The sequence below is a fragment of the Rhodamnia argentea genome, chromosome 10 (genome assembly GCF_020921035.1).
Source record: "Rhodamnia argentea isolate NSW1041297 chromosome 10, ASM2092103v1, whole genome shotgun sequence".
NCBI lineage: Eukaryota > Viridiplantae > Streptophyta > Magnoliopsida > Myrtales > Myrtaceae > Rhodamnia > Rhodamnia argentea.
The window spans coordinates 20,263,921-20,276,781 of record NC_063159.1 but is presented as its reverse complement, the minus strand read 5'-3'; the positions used below and the strand labels follow the sequence as shown (position 1 = coordinate 20,276,781).

The window sequence follows — 12,861 nt, the reverse complement described above, 5'->3', positions numbered from 1 at the left end:
AATAATAACTCGGCTCATCAGAACTCATCAATGAGTAATTTTCAAAGCATATTACTATTATCGCAAAATAAAGTAGATCTTAGCCATGTATTGCCTCTGCTTACTTGACTTTAAATTCGGAATTCACCAAGAAATGAATAGGGTATGGCAAAATCCTTGGATTTTTTATCTTATCCTATCCAATTCTATATTTACTAAAAATTCGAATGACTAAACGTAGCCTAAGATATCACACCTATTATCAGGTGAAACTTGATAAGAAAACATTAAGGGTGTGTTTCCTTTGCGAAAAAATTTATGTTAAAGGAAAATACTTTCCGGGAAATAATTTCTTAGGAAAATGATTAGTTTTCCTTTATCCCGCGATATGTGACTAAAATTTTTTCTGGTGTTTGGATCTAATTGGAAAATAATTTCAATCTCATCAATTTATTTCACGTAAAAAAAATCAAAAGTTTAAATATATTTGATTATTTCTTTTCTTTTCTTTTTTCTTTTTTGTTTTATTTCTTTCTTTCTTTTTCTTTTTTCTTCTTCCTTTACTACGATCGACGGGTGCCAGCCATTGGCAAGCTCGAGGCTTGCTGGCTTCGGGCGAGCTCAAGCTTATCAACCGACTGGCCATCACCGAGGACCGGCAACAGGCGGAGGGAAAGGAAAAAAGAAAAAAGATATAGAATAAAAATCAAATGAAAATAATTAAAATAAAAAAAGTTTAAAAATTTACCAAAATTCTAGAGGAGCAATTCAAAAATTGTTTTCGCCTCTTTAGATTAAGGAATTCACTTTTCTAATTTTGCGCATAAGTTTTTCGTTGACCATAAAGTGTTTTCTATTTACTAAGTCACCAATTAGTTCTATTGATTAATGAGAATATTTTGCTTTTGACCAACAAAAAAAAGGGTGTAAGTCCGGAAAAATAATACTCGGAAAACACATTCACTCAAACAAACACACCATAAGGCTCTATTTGTTTCTTGAAAAATGAGTAATTTGGAAGACATTTTCTTAAATATGATCTCTTGTATCGCTTAAAATAATTAGCCAATAAATTATATTTTCATGAACGACGACAATTCAAATCTAAATATTTTCGTGAACGATGAACATGTTTTTCGTCTATTCACATTTGTAAGCAATAAACACGATCATTTTCAGAAGAAAAAAAAAACTCTCGAGATGATTCATTTTTCCGCGAAACAAATGACCCTGAGTTGAAGACAAAAGTTCCGTTGCTAACTGTATTGAAGCTGGTCCGAGATGACTAATCGAGCTGAGCGACTTGCGAAAAGGAACAAGAAGTACAAATTTACGACTACGACTTAGATTTCCACTTGGCTAGCAGGCTTTTAGCCGCATTTGCCTTTGTCACTGTCTTCAATCAAAATGTAGAAATTGAAACTACATAGCAGAACTAGAAGAGAGATGTAGCTGTCTCAAAATTGGAGGGAATAAAGAAGACGAATGCTCTGTGCTGTTCTTCTTGCTAATCTTATGAGCAAGAGACGCTCCCATCATCCGTGGTATGTGCATTTTCCATAGCCTGAAAATGATACAGAAGAAGAGAACAGTTGATGGAGAGCAATGAAAAATCTTTCTTCCCCTGAATGATCAGCAACGAGGAAGGAGGAGGACTAACTCGGATCGACAGTGGTGACAGCCCCGGTCTCTTTGAAATCACAATCGTAGTTGCTTCTTCCCATGGCTTGGTAATACGCATTCATGGCGTATGCCGCGTGAGCTCGGACCGTGTTCGGCAAGAAGCACGCGCCGCCTTCTTGGATAGGCCTGCAGTCCAACCCAAGCCCGCACACGTAGTCGAGATTTCTCTGCAGAGCATCGGGGTCTGCTTCTGTTTTGGGCAGGCACCATTGTGTTCCCTTGGGCGGCGACACAGACGCCGGACTTGTTGGCGGTGTCACAGAGCTCGGGACTGGACTGGGGTCGATCGGAATGGATGATCCAGCCTGCCAGAGCCAAGTGGACAAAGCAATCAAACAAGCATACTTATAAGGGCGATGACTAACGGGAATGAAGGACAGTAACTCTCGGCTGCAGCGGCTACCGTGGGTCTCAAGATCCCGGCGTCGTATACAGGGGTCATGTCCGGCCTGAAGAGTCCGAAGTTCCTCTCACACAATGGTCCCGGCTTCAGATTCTCGTTGAAGAGAGCGAAAATGTAGGTCTCAAATGTCCGTTTTGGCATGAGGGGCGTGCCAGTGCCCGACAATACATGGCGGATGAGATTACTGTTGTACTCTGCCGCCGTCTTTGCATCCACACTGACTTGGGTCGAGTCGCCCATTGAGGGCCATCCTGTTTCCGCTATTACGATCTCAATATCGGTGAAGCCCAGCGCCTTCATCGCTGAGTAGACGGCGTCCAATTGCCCGTCCAACATGTTTGTGTAAACAAGTTTGGTACTCTCATCCATCACCCCCGAATTTGGTCTGAACAGCGCGTAATCGAGAGTATCCTCAGAGCTGCCAAAAAACGGGTACGGGTTCACCAGGAAAGGTGAGCCGGTCTCCCTGAGGAAGCTGAGCAGTGGCTTCAGAACATGCACGTCGTATCCCTGCCGGAACTTCCCACTTGATGGCGGGGTCGAACTGGACAAAATACCTAAGGAGTGAGGGGTGGAAACCTTGATCTTACGGTCCAGTGACGCATTGACAAGGGCTGTGTGCAGCATCTGCATCGACGTCACCAGGTTGCCTATCAGCAACTTGTTCGCGGTCGACAGCACTTCGTTGCCGACCAAAATTCGGACAATGTTGGTGGCGGGAACATAAGGCTTGACATTAGTCCTCACCCAATCTTGGGCATTGCTCAGCTTGGTGAGCTGAGGGATGAGCTCATTAGGGACGGTGATGGTGACGGCGATGCCGGTGTGAGCAAAGGCTTTTACTATGTCCGGGTTTGCATCGAAGAGCCTGATGCGGTCGATCGTGGTGGACTCGAGGAGGAAATGGGCAACTTCGGCAGGCGGAGGCAAGTTGTTTGCGACTGTGCCATAGTTGACCCCAATGTCAGCATGAGCTCCTGAAGGAAAAAAATGAGAACATTTGGTCGTCAGTCAAGTGTGTTACAATTGCAGAGCTAAAAGTACAAATCAGACAATATTTGGTTAGAGAAGGAAAGAGGCAGAGCAGACCTTGCACGAAGAAGGATGAAGAAAGAAGCAAGAATACCACGTCGAAGATCGAACCGGAAGATATTCCGGGGATGATCTTTGTCATCTCCGCAATCATTACAATGTCGAATGCGGAGGTGCGAAAGATGACCGAAGGCCAAGCATGACAGTTTGAGAATGGCCAGTTTGATCTCCAATTCCCATGTCTAAAAGCCAGAAAAGTGTGACTTGAGATACTTTCCTTTGCATTTGAGGGAGTGTTTCTTGCAGATGCCTGAAGACGGAGCTTTGCCCTTTTGGATTGAGGAATTTGCTTTAGGAGGATTTTGTTGAGCACCTTTGCGAGCTTTTCTTTCTTTAAACCCGTCGCCGATCCGGTCAGGTCCAGTCCCTTTTTTTTTTTTTTTTTCGGGCACGATCACTGGGAAATGTACACAAGTCTCCATGGAAATCGACCACATTTTCTCGAATCTTATGAAACTTCCAGTCGAGATTAAAAGACCAAATTCTTCTCCAGTCGATCCTTGCACAAGCTTTGCAAGCATTCTTGATTTCTCCACTTTAGATGTCATGTTGAACCGTCAAAGATTCCTGTGTGTCGTTTTTCCCAGATTCAGATTACACGTTTATCCGGCTTTTCTCTCTGCTTTTGGGCTTCACCTTCTGAACTCTTGTTGAAGTTGTTGTTCTAGGCCCCATCAGTTGGAGGCCCAATGGGTATTGCACCAAGCTAGCCCCAAGCAACGGCAAGCGACCATGTATGATACAAATGGTCCTGAATTTTGACCCAATATATAATATGATCCCCCAACTTTAAGCCACATGCAATGTCATTCCTGAATTTTTAAATTGTTCAATATCGTCTCTAGACTTTTTGTGCATGTTCAATTTAGTCCGTAGATTATATGGAAATGTTTAATGTTGTCTCTAAACTTGAATTAATTGAAGAACGGTATTGAACACTTTCATACAATTCAAGAACCAAATTGGAAAGTACTAAAAGTTTAGGAATTGAACAAATTAAAATTTTAGGGACTACATTGCACATTATGATAAAATTCATGGACCATATTGACCAATTAAAAATTCAGGGACGGCAATGCATATTACGCTAAAGTTCGGAGGTCATTTATGTCACTATCCCGTATGTGTATCTAGGTCTCCTCACCGCCCTCAAGCACCCTCTTGTCTTCATTCTTTACCTGAATGCATTTAACCATCGATTAAGATCTTGATCTAAGACGGTCTTGCTCCGACGAAAATGAACAAAAGACCCATGTTTTGTTTAATGGAAAGCTTATACTTCCATTTCATGTGAAGCGACCAGCTTCAACCCAACTTATAAGTGGGAATAATTTAGACATTCTTACTCTTTCTTATTTCCTTTTTTCTCTCCCAACGATTTTCCTAATTAAGAACACGAGATACTTGATATTCGGGTCTTTCGATGCTCGGTACTTGCTCTCAAGTTAAAAGCGACGCATCGCGACGCATCGAATGCCTTACCAACCAATAAGAAATGGCAGGAAATGTACTCTTTCAAAAGAGCACAGGAACAATAAAAGCATCTGATAGCCAACCATACTTTGCGTAACATCAGTGGCTTTCGATTGGCTTTTGCGCTACACCTCAAGAAACAGAGAAGAAAGCTACGTTTGGTCGCATGGCGTCCCCAGCCTTTCATGTGGCTTGCGTCTTTCCCTTTATGCCTAATAATGATGCTTTGGACTTGTCCACTTTGTCCACTGATGCCCAAGACATGCTAATCCCTGGAAATTGCTGGGCTACTGTGACCATTCACCTCAAGCATGAATAGGAGCAAGAAATTATCGGTTCGCGCTGACCCGTCACTGACTAAGTCCATCTTTTCTGATAGCTCTTGCTCGCGAAATTTTCAATCCAGATTCATGTCCATGCTTCCTTCTGCACTTGCTTTGATTGTGATTAGACGAAACACTGGTATATAATTACAAAAAGCAGGAATTCAAGGCAAAGGGACACCACTCCTGCAGAAAAATTGCTGAACCCATTCTCTTTCACCTCAAAAGGGACAAGCACGTACAATCCTTCTTCACTGCCACTAAAATCTTAACTAGCTTCGTGTGAATTACACTGGGATGCAAGCTACACTGTAAGATATTCCTCCTATACTTACTGGAACAGAAAAGGAAAAAAATTCTATGTACTTGGAACTATCTAAGAGAACCTACATCCTCAATTTAAGTTAGCGGAAGCTCCAGCGCATTTTGGAGCTCGTGCAACGATGGAGGTCCGGTCCTCTGCTTGCCTGAACCAAGAAATTAATCTTATCCGAGCATGGCCGAAGATATAAGCGTTCCGATTCCAAGACAAGCCAGGATCCCATTTCTGGACAAGATCCGGTGCAGTTGACCCTACATTGAAAACTGACCGAAATGGCAGACAATTGCTTCAATCAATCAGACCAGCCAGCATGATATCATGGTGAACCTCCCCCACCATTTTCTTTCAAGAATCAACTCCAACCACAGAACAAGATATGCCCTATCTCAATCTTCTTTTATAGAGGCATACTTAAGGAAGAGCTCCTAATTTAGGCCCCACAATTCAAGCACATCCATCTATTATAACCCAACAACATCTGTAGATGGGCTCTTGGAATGCAGTATGTGTAATTTGCACGTCTTTTCAGGGCCGCCTGGACATGACCTTTCAGATTAATGAATCAAAAGAATAGCGAAGTAAGCAAGCGATCCGAGTAGCCCACCTCGACCACTTGCAGATTCCTAGCTCGATTACAAGCACAACTGCTGAATTGGTGCCAACAGTCATAGCCAACTCAGATTACTACACACTGAAAATGTGCTCGAGGAGTCCTGAACCTGAACCAGCTGACACCAATCATTTGAACATGCAGAACAAGGCGTTGCCTATCAAAGATTGCCTATGCACATGAACAAGCCAATTTGAGGGCTACTCATAATGCTCCAAGGAACTTTTAGATAAGCAACTCAAAATCTCAATGAGGGACTGGCCACCCATAATTGAGAAAAGATCTGATCCTTCCATCGCAACCAGCAGTTACAATAACTAATCCCCATGCGTGGGCACTGGATGTGCTCTGGCAAGAACTCCTCAGAAACTTGCACTGGGTTTTGTACATAGCACGTGATGATGCCCATGGGCTTGAAGTGGGAAGTTTCTCCTCAGGCCAAGTGGCAGAGCCCTTGGGAAAAGACTCCAAGAAAAATTCAGTGCCCTGGGAGAAACAAGCTGGTGAAGACAAGAGAGCTTCCAGTGACTTCCTACCCAAGTCATCCAACTTCAATCCATCGGGTGGATTACTGTAATTGAACCCACACCATGGTATTGCCACTGATGCATTAGAGGAGAAACGTTCACAAGATCTGATGACTTTCGCCTCAGAAGGAACAGGCCCTTTTTGATCGAGGCAATTCCATATATATACACTTGAGTCCTCAGATGCTGAAACGATATGCTTCCCATCCAATGTCAAAGATGCAAAGTTTTGATTACCGGCACCACGGCAACCTGCAAGCAGCAGAGCGTTTGGAGATCACATATTTAGAACTCAATGATTCGTTGATGAACAAACTCTTACTGTAAGACAGCAAAAGCGTGAAGGAATAATCTTGCATCCAACATTTAAACCAACTCTGTCCTGTTTTCACAAAAGCTTTGGAAGTAATAACTAAGCAAGGTCTTTCAGATATGCAATGAGACACAGATCTGTTATGAGGCTCCTAGCGAGACAAGCAAACATAATTAGGAATGATGAATAAATAATTTAATAAAATGAAATAGAAGTCAGAAAAGAGTATACCTCTGTATCTGCTGATTAAGTTAACTCCATCTAAAATCCTTATCTGTGAATCCGCAGAGGTAACCATTAACTTGCTTGAATCGTGTGGGAAAAACTGGATGGAATCGCAAGATAGATTTAAACACAATCCAACAAAATGCAAGAAATGGAATGAACCAGAAGCAGCAAGGAAGCAAGCATCGCTACCTCAAACCCCGTTATCCTTTTACAAAGTGACTTCTTCTTACTGCATAAAAATATGTCATCCTCCAGCTGCAAATGATTATCTGATCCAAACAGAAACAATTACCTCATCAAGCAACAGTCTACTATGAAAAGAAAGGACCAAAAGGCGCCAATCACAAAATATGCCTTAACAAAGAAGGGGAAAAGAGTTCTGGCACAAAAAAAAAAAGGGGATAGAAGGGGAAAGGACGGGGTAAACATGATGCTGCCTGCCATGACAAAACTTAATGAAAGAACGAAAAAGCATTACTAATTAAGAGGGTGTACCTGACAAGCTGTAAAAGCGGCAACTTCCCGACATGCATCCAACAATCATCCCCTGCAGAGATGCAATATTTGTCATAGGGATTTCTGACCTCTAGATCCCTAATTTCTCATTTCTTCAAAATAAGAGAGAGAGAGAGAGAGAGAGAGAGAGAGAGAGCCCTGTACCTGTCCATCCGGGCGATAAGAAACAGCGGTCACAATTTCTCTAACATCAGTCCAGTCAACAACTTGGCAATCATGAACCGCCCATATTCGCACTTTCCCATCAATTGAACCACTGATGAAGTAGTTATTGTCCACAGGATTGAACTGAACACTAGTTACTGTACCATACAAGCAGCAAAAAAAAAAAGGACATCCTGAGTTTTCATTTCGAACAAAAGCGAGAAAATGAAGAGTATTGGCCAAGCAGGGACAATGCCAGATCAAGTAGATTTAGGAAAACATGATATATCTAGGTCCTCACCATAACTTGTATGCTTAAAGACTCCAAGGCAGTTGTCAGACCCTACTTGCCACAGACAAACGGTATTGTCGACGGAAGAGGAAAGCAGATACTGTACCATCAATCAAAGGAACAAGTTAAAAGATAATTTTTCCCAACTATTGTCTTTCAATTATGAATGTATACAACTGCTTACATTATCGGTCGACCATGAAAGGTCCAATATTTCACCTTTGTGACCCCGAAACTCATGTAATGGCTTCTCCAAAATCCGGAAAACTTTTGGAGGGAAAATGACACAAGCGGAGTCCGATGTCTTCCTCAAGCTCCTTGGTTTACCCATTTTCTCTTTCTCAGCATAGAGTGGAGTTAATTCAGAGACATGATTCACAGTGAAATATAAACATGATGGGTCTATTTCAGGAATGTCTAGATCATCAGATCTGTCATCCTCCACCACTTGCCATATTTTCACGAGCCTGTCCTCACTGGCACTTGCAAGGAACCACCCATCAGGACTGAATTTCATCTTTGAAATTATACCGCTGTGAGCCTGAAAGTCTTGCCCCATGAACAGTGCTGACAATTCCTTCAATTGCTTCCTACAATGCCGAACCTTCACCCTCTGAACCCTCATACCTTCTAATGCATCATTTTTACTGGAGCACACTTCTACCTGCCTATCCATGACACAAGTCATGGAACGCAATTTAGTAAGCCACCTCTTTCTAAGTTTCTTCATAACCTCCTTCGCGCCATTCGCTTCTGCAGGTTCACTCGCCTCAAATTGGTTTGCTAGTGGAGATGAACCAGCTCTGCTCTCAGTCCTTTTGACCCTATCTAACCAATTTGACCCCATATCCTGACCTTCACTCATCTTGACACCTAGATCATTTACATCACCCTCCTTTGCCCCATCCCCATTCCCTGCTCTACATATAAAATTTTCCTCCTCCATAACTAACTCTCTTGCCCATTCTGAATTATCACTAGATGAAGACGACTCTGAAGATCTACTGGAACAAAGCTCATCCTTGAAACCCGAGTTCCTCAACACAGCCCCGCTACTCCCTTTAACTCTATCCACATCCTTCGGCGGATCCATACCTACATCTGCTGAACTTTGACAGGCAACGGAATCTGAACCGACACCCATCCAGTTCAAGAATTTAGTCCGCCGCTCTTCTACACTGCAGGGGCTACGCATCCAAACATCATACGTGAAAGTTGTGGAGGCAGAGTCACCAGGGAAATGACCAGAACCGGTAATCTCAGCGCCACGAAAGCGATCACCATGTACATTGTCTACAAATGAAATCTCTTCGTGGGCATCGAAAAATTGATCATCTTCCTCTTCCCCGAAACTCCCCATTGTTCTTTGAGTTCAACCCATGAAACCCCCACCTCCAAATAGCCTTTAAATACCAAGGCAACGTGCTGTAATCAGGAACACCCCACAGACAAGCAAATCAGCAAGACTAGAAAAAAGAAAGGGAAAAAAAAAAAACACAGGCACAAATCCCAACATTAGTATTTGCAGCAGAAATGTATTAAGTCCAGCAACTCTGATTTCGCCTATTATAAAAACAAAAGTCAATAAGATCCAACAATAGATCCCAATCCAGACCCATTGAACCTAGTCCTCCACGCCATAAAAAGCCGTAATCAAATGGAAAAACTCGGCCATAAAGAATGACTCATGAACAAACTATTTGCAGCAAACTAGAGTACACCCAGCACTCCCCAGACTGCGAGGATCAAAACCCACACACGGAAACGAATATCACAGAATTGCAAATGAAGAAAGAAATCCAGAACCCGGAAAAGGAAAAGAAAAAAAAAAAAGCAAAAGTAAGAATGTGTAAGAATGTCAACCACATACAACGATGAATGCTGTTTCCAAAGCGAGATTAAAAAGAATTCCTTACGCCGAGTTCGTCCTTCAATACGTTTCCTCGAAAGCGAGGAGAGCGTAGATCGAAGCATCCATTGGCGTTTCTTCTGGGAGCTTTTTGGACTCGCTCGCTCGCTCGCTCTCTCTCTCTCTCTCTGGAGGAAGCAGGAGAGACAGTGAACAAAAACTAATGGATATAAAATTTTTGCTTGAAATGAAAGGAAAAGAAGAAGGGCAAATGAGGAAACGAAGAATGGAAATACCTTGATGTTCGTGAACGGATGGCCCGAGAAACGAGATTTCGCGAGTAAATGTCGTGTTTTCATGTCCGGCTCTCGATTTTTACCATGGTTGTCGAAATTTATTTTTGTTTATTTTTTAGCAACATTATTGATGCCAAATTCCTTTCCTTGATTGTGCAAAATAGTAATTTTGTGCACGTTTTTTTTTTTCCGTCGTAATTCAAGCGTTGCAACCAATTCATTTCGACTCTTTTCTAACCCAAAACAACCGAAAAATTTTCGGTATGCTAATAGTTCCACAAAAAAAAAAAATTTGACCCATGGGTTTATATCGAAATATTCAACCCTCGCGGTTCAACTGATCTCCAAAACTGCACACAAATCGTTTCGTCCAAATCCATCGGGTAAGGCTTCACCGACATAGTGATAGGTGTGACTCAAGGTAAATATGTTTGTTGTTTAACGGAGTTTAGCAACGTTCGAACATTTTCTTGAAATTTTTCAAACTTTGCTGTGTACCATTCTTTTACGTTGGAGTGCGAACAAACAAAGGGGGATAATCGCACCAAAAAATGGATGAATGCACGGATGGTCAATGAACTTTGGTCCAGTGTATAATGTCATCCTTAAATTTTTAGTTAGTGCAATAGTAGTCTCTAAACTTTGGCTCTATATACAATGTTGTCCATTGACTTTTAATCTGTTCAATATTGTCATCGAACTATTAATAAACGTTCAATTTGTGGAAGTTTTTTAAAAAATTCAGGACCATATTAAAAAAATTAAAAGTTTTGGGATAGTATTACATATTGAACCAAAGTTTAAGGATCACGTACCTCATTTTTCCCACCAATAAAGTAATATTGTTATTGTGTTTTAGGAATGTAAAAGCACTAAAACCAACATTGCCTACTCGAAATTCTAGAGCGACATCATATTTAATATCATGCTCTCCCCATTACTTACTTAAGTAATTCTAACCTCATGCTCTTATCCTTTTATGTTATTTTCCCTTTCAAAATTCTTAATCGGTCTTAGGAAGAACAGTAGAAGCCCGATACCTTTCGCCTAGGGGGAAGAGCCAAGTTTGAGCCTGTCACCACTCACATTTATTCGAAAGTTTAAATCAATGAGTTATGGGTCAATATTAATTGCTCTACACTACACTAATTCTCTGGTGCGAGAATTCCCTAACACAAACTCACAACGCATTATAGATGTTCTCTTATGTACATTCGTCTTAGTCCTTATAGCGAAAATTTTGAGACTATATTCCCTCTTGAATATAAGGAAGAGAGAATTAATTTGGGCAATAATGGCAATATTTAGCAACTTCGCGAAAGAGGAAGTGGCTTAGAGGGGAGAGTCAACTATGGAATCCATTTGCGAGCGTCGCGAGATGAGAGCAACAATTACGTGGCACGAACTTGCCTTTACGCTAATCAGAAGAGAGAGAGAGAGAGAGAGAGAGGCAACTCGAGCTTCTCTCGAGTCAAGTGTCAAAATGTTGACTCGGAATTCGTTTTGAACGGAGATCGATGAGTACCATGTATGTGTGCGCGCACTAAGGAGGTTTAATTATTTAATCATGATGTATTTTATGGGCCTAATCTCCCGATTCGACTTCGCTCGACTTTCATTCTTGTCTCAAATTTTTCTATCTGTCCAAAAATCATCATACTAGATTACTCAAAATTATCAACATCAGAATTATTTAGAAATTCATTATCAGAATTTGTGTTTTCATCGGCAATCCTCACCCGACCTCCCGATGTTGGTAGTATTGAAGGAATCGGTGGCGATTTCTGGACGCGTGGGCATATTTGGGATCGGAGCGGAAGCTTTTTTTGAGAAACTTTTACGCGGCGAATAAGATTTCCGGGGTAGAATTGAGGCTGGAACCGATACCGAGGGCTTTTTAGAATTAGCCCGTATTTTGCACGAGGTATAATACCTGATTAGTGGAGCCAATAATTAGCCATTCTCTCCGCGTATTAGTCAAATCGAATAAATAAATCGGGCGTTGGATGTCTAAAATTCATGGTGACGTGGCAATTATGTTTTTTTTAAATGACAGTTTTGTAAATAAATCGGGCCCCAAAACAACATAGCATGGCGCGTAATATCCGATGACAGTTTTGTCCCCGGACATTTCCGAAAATACCCAAAATGACACCCTGTCAGTGTCAGGTCAAAGCATCGCGTCGTCTTTTTCCGGGGAATGGGCTGGGCGTCTCGCCCATCCACATCGTCCGAAACGAGCAAAATAATCATCGGGGTCCTCGTCGATGTGTTCGTGTCCCGCGACGACATTGATAGAACGCTAAATCAATATATATATTATATGTTTGTTTTCTAAAGGCATACGTTATTACCGTCGTCCGGCACGCGTTTAGCGAAAAAACCGCACCACAAGCCGGCGATATCCCCGTCAGGCACCGGCGCTATCCCCGTCAGGCACCGGCGCTTGACATCAATTACGATGTTACGACAGAGCCGACAAGACGAACGTGATTGACGGGCCGATCATCGCCTTGTTTGGAAATGATTTTAGCCACGTAATCCTTGCGAATGATCTTGGGGAATCAATCACTTCATGTCATTTAACGGGACCCAAAAAAAAAGGTTTGGCGAGGTGAAAAAGCCCGATCACGACAAATGGGAGCATTAATAGACACTATCTCCCACTTTAATGTTGATGATTTTTCGGACCGTCGGCCGCGACTTTTATCGCAATTATCCAAGGTCGGGGGCCTTTTGGTAATTTGAACTTGTGGGAGCTTTCCAATTGGTTAATCATTAGTGCTAATTAAGTCAAGGGGGGCAAAGGGC

At 42.0% G+C, this 12,861-nt stretch overlaps 2 protein-coding genes across 5 annotated transcripts; both read right to left on the bottom strand.

Moving 5' to 3' along the window:
- Positions 1–1,247: 1,247 nt before the first annotated feature.
- On the bottom strand, positions 1,248–3,795 carry LOC115742326 (glucan endo-1,3-beta-glucosidase). The gene is made up of 4 exons (XM_030676551.2): positions 3,155–3,795; positions 2,066–3,042; positions 1,640–1,967; positions 1,248–1,543 (listed from the first exon to the last, which is right to left on the bottom strand). The coding sequence occupies exons 1-4, from the start codon at positions 3,249–3,251 to the stop codon at positions 1,515–1,517; spliced, it is 1,431 nt and encodes a 476-aa protein (XP_030532411.2). The 5' UTR covers positions 3,252–3,795; the 3' UTR covers positions 1,248–1,514.
- A 1,345-nt stretch (positions 3,796–5,140) lies between these two features.
- On the bottom strand, positions 5,141–9,982 carry LOC115742303 (WD repeat-containing protein 44). Of its 4 annotated transcripts, none has more exons than XM_030676517.2 (8): positions 9,822–9,982; positions 8,090–9,371; positions 7,915–8,005; positions 7,614–7,771; positions 7,449–7,500; positions 7,143–7,222; positions 6,957–7,050; positions 5,141–6,664 (listed from the first exon to the last, which is right to left on the bottom strand). In XM_030676517.2, the coding sequence occupies exons 2-8, from the start codon at positions 9,263–9,265 to the stop codon at positions 6,132–6,134; spliced, it is 2,184 nt and encodes a 727-aa protein (XP_030532377.1). In that variant the 5' UTR covers positions 9,266–9,371; positions 9,822–9,982; the 3' UTR covers positions 5,141–6,131. The 4 variants fall into 4 exon arrangements, with proteins under 4 accessions (XP_030532377.1, XP_030532380.1, XP_030532379.1 ...); XM_030676520.2 differs by having other exon boundaries at positions 8,090–9,308; positions 9,822–9,973; XM_030676519.2 differs by having other exon boundaries at positions 9,776–9,970.
- Between the last annotated feature and the right edge of the window lie 2,879 nt (positions 9,983–12,861).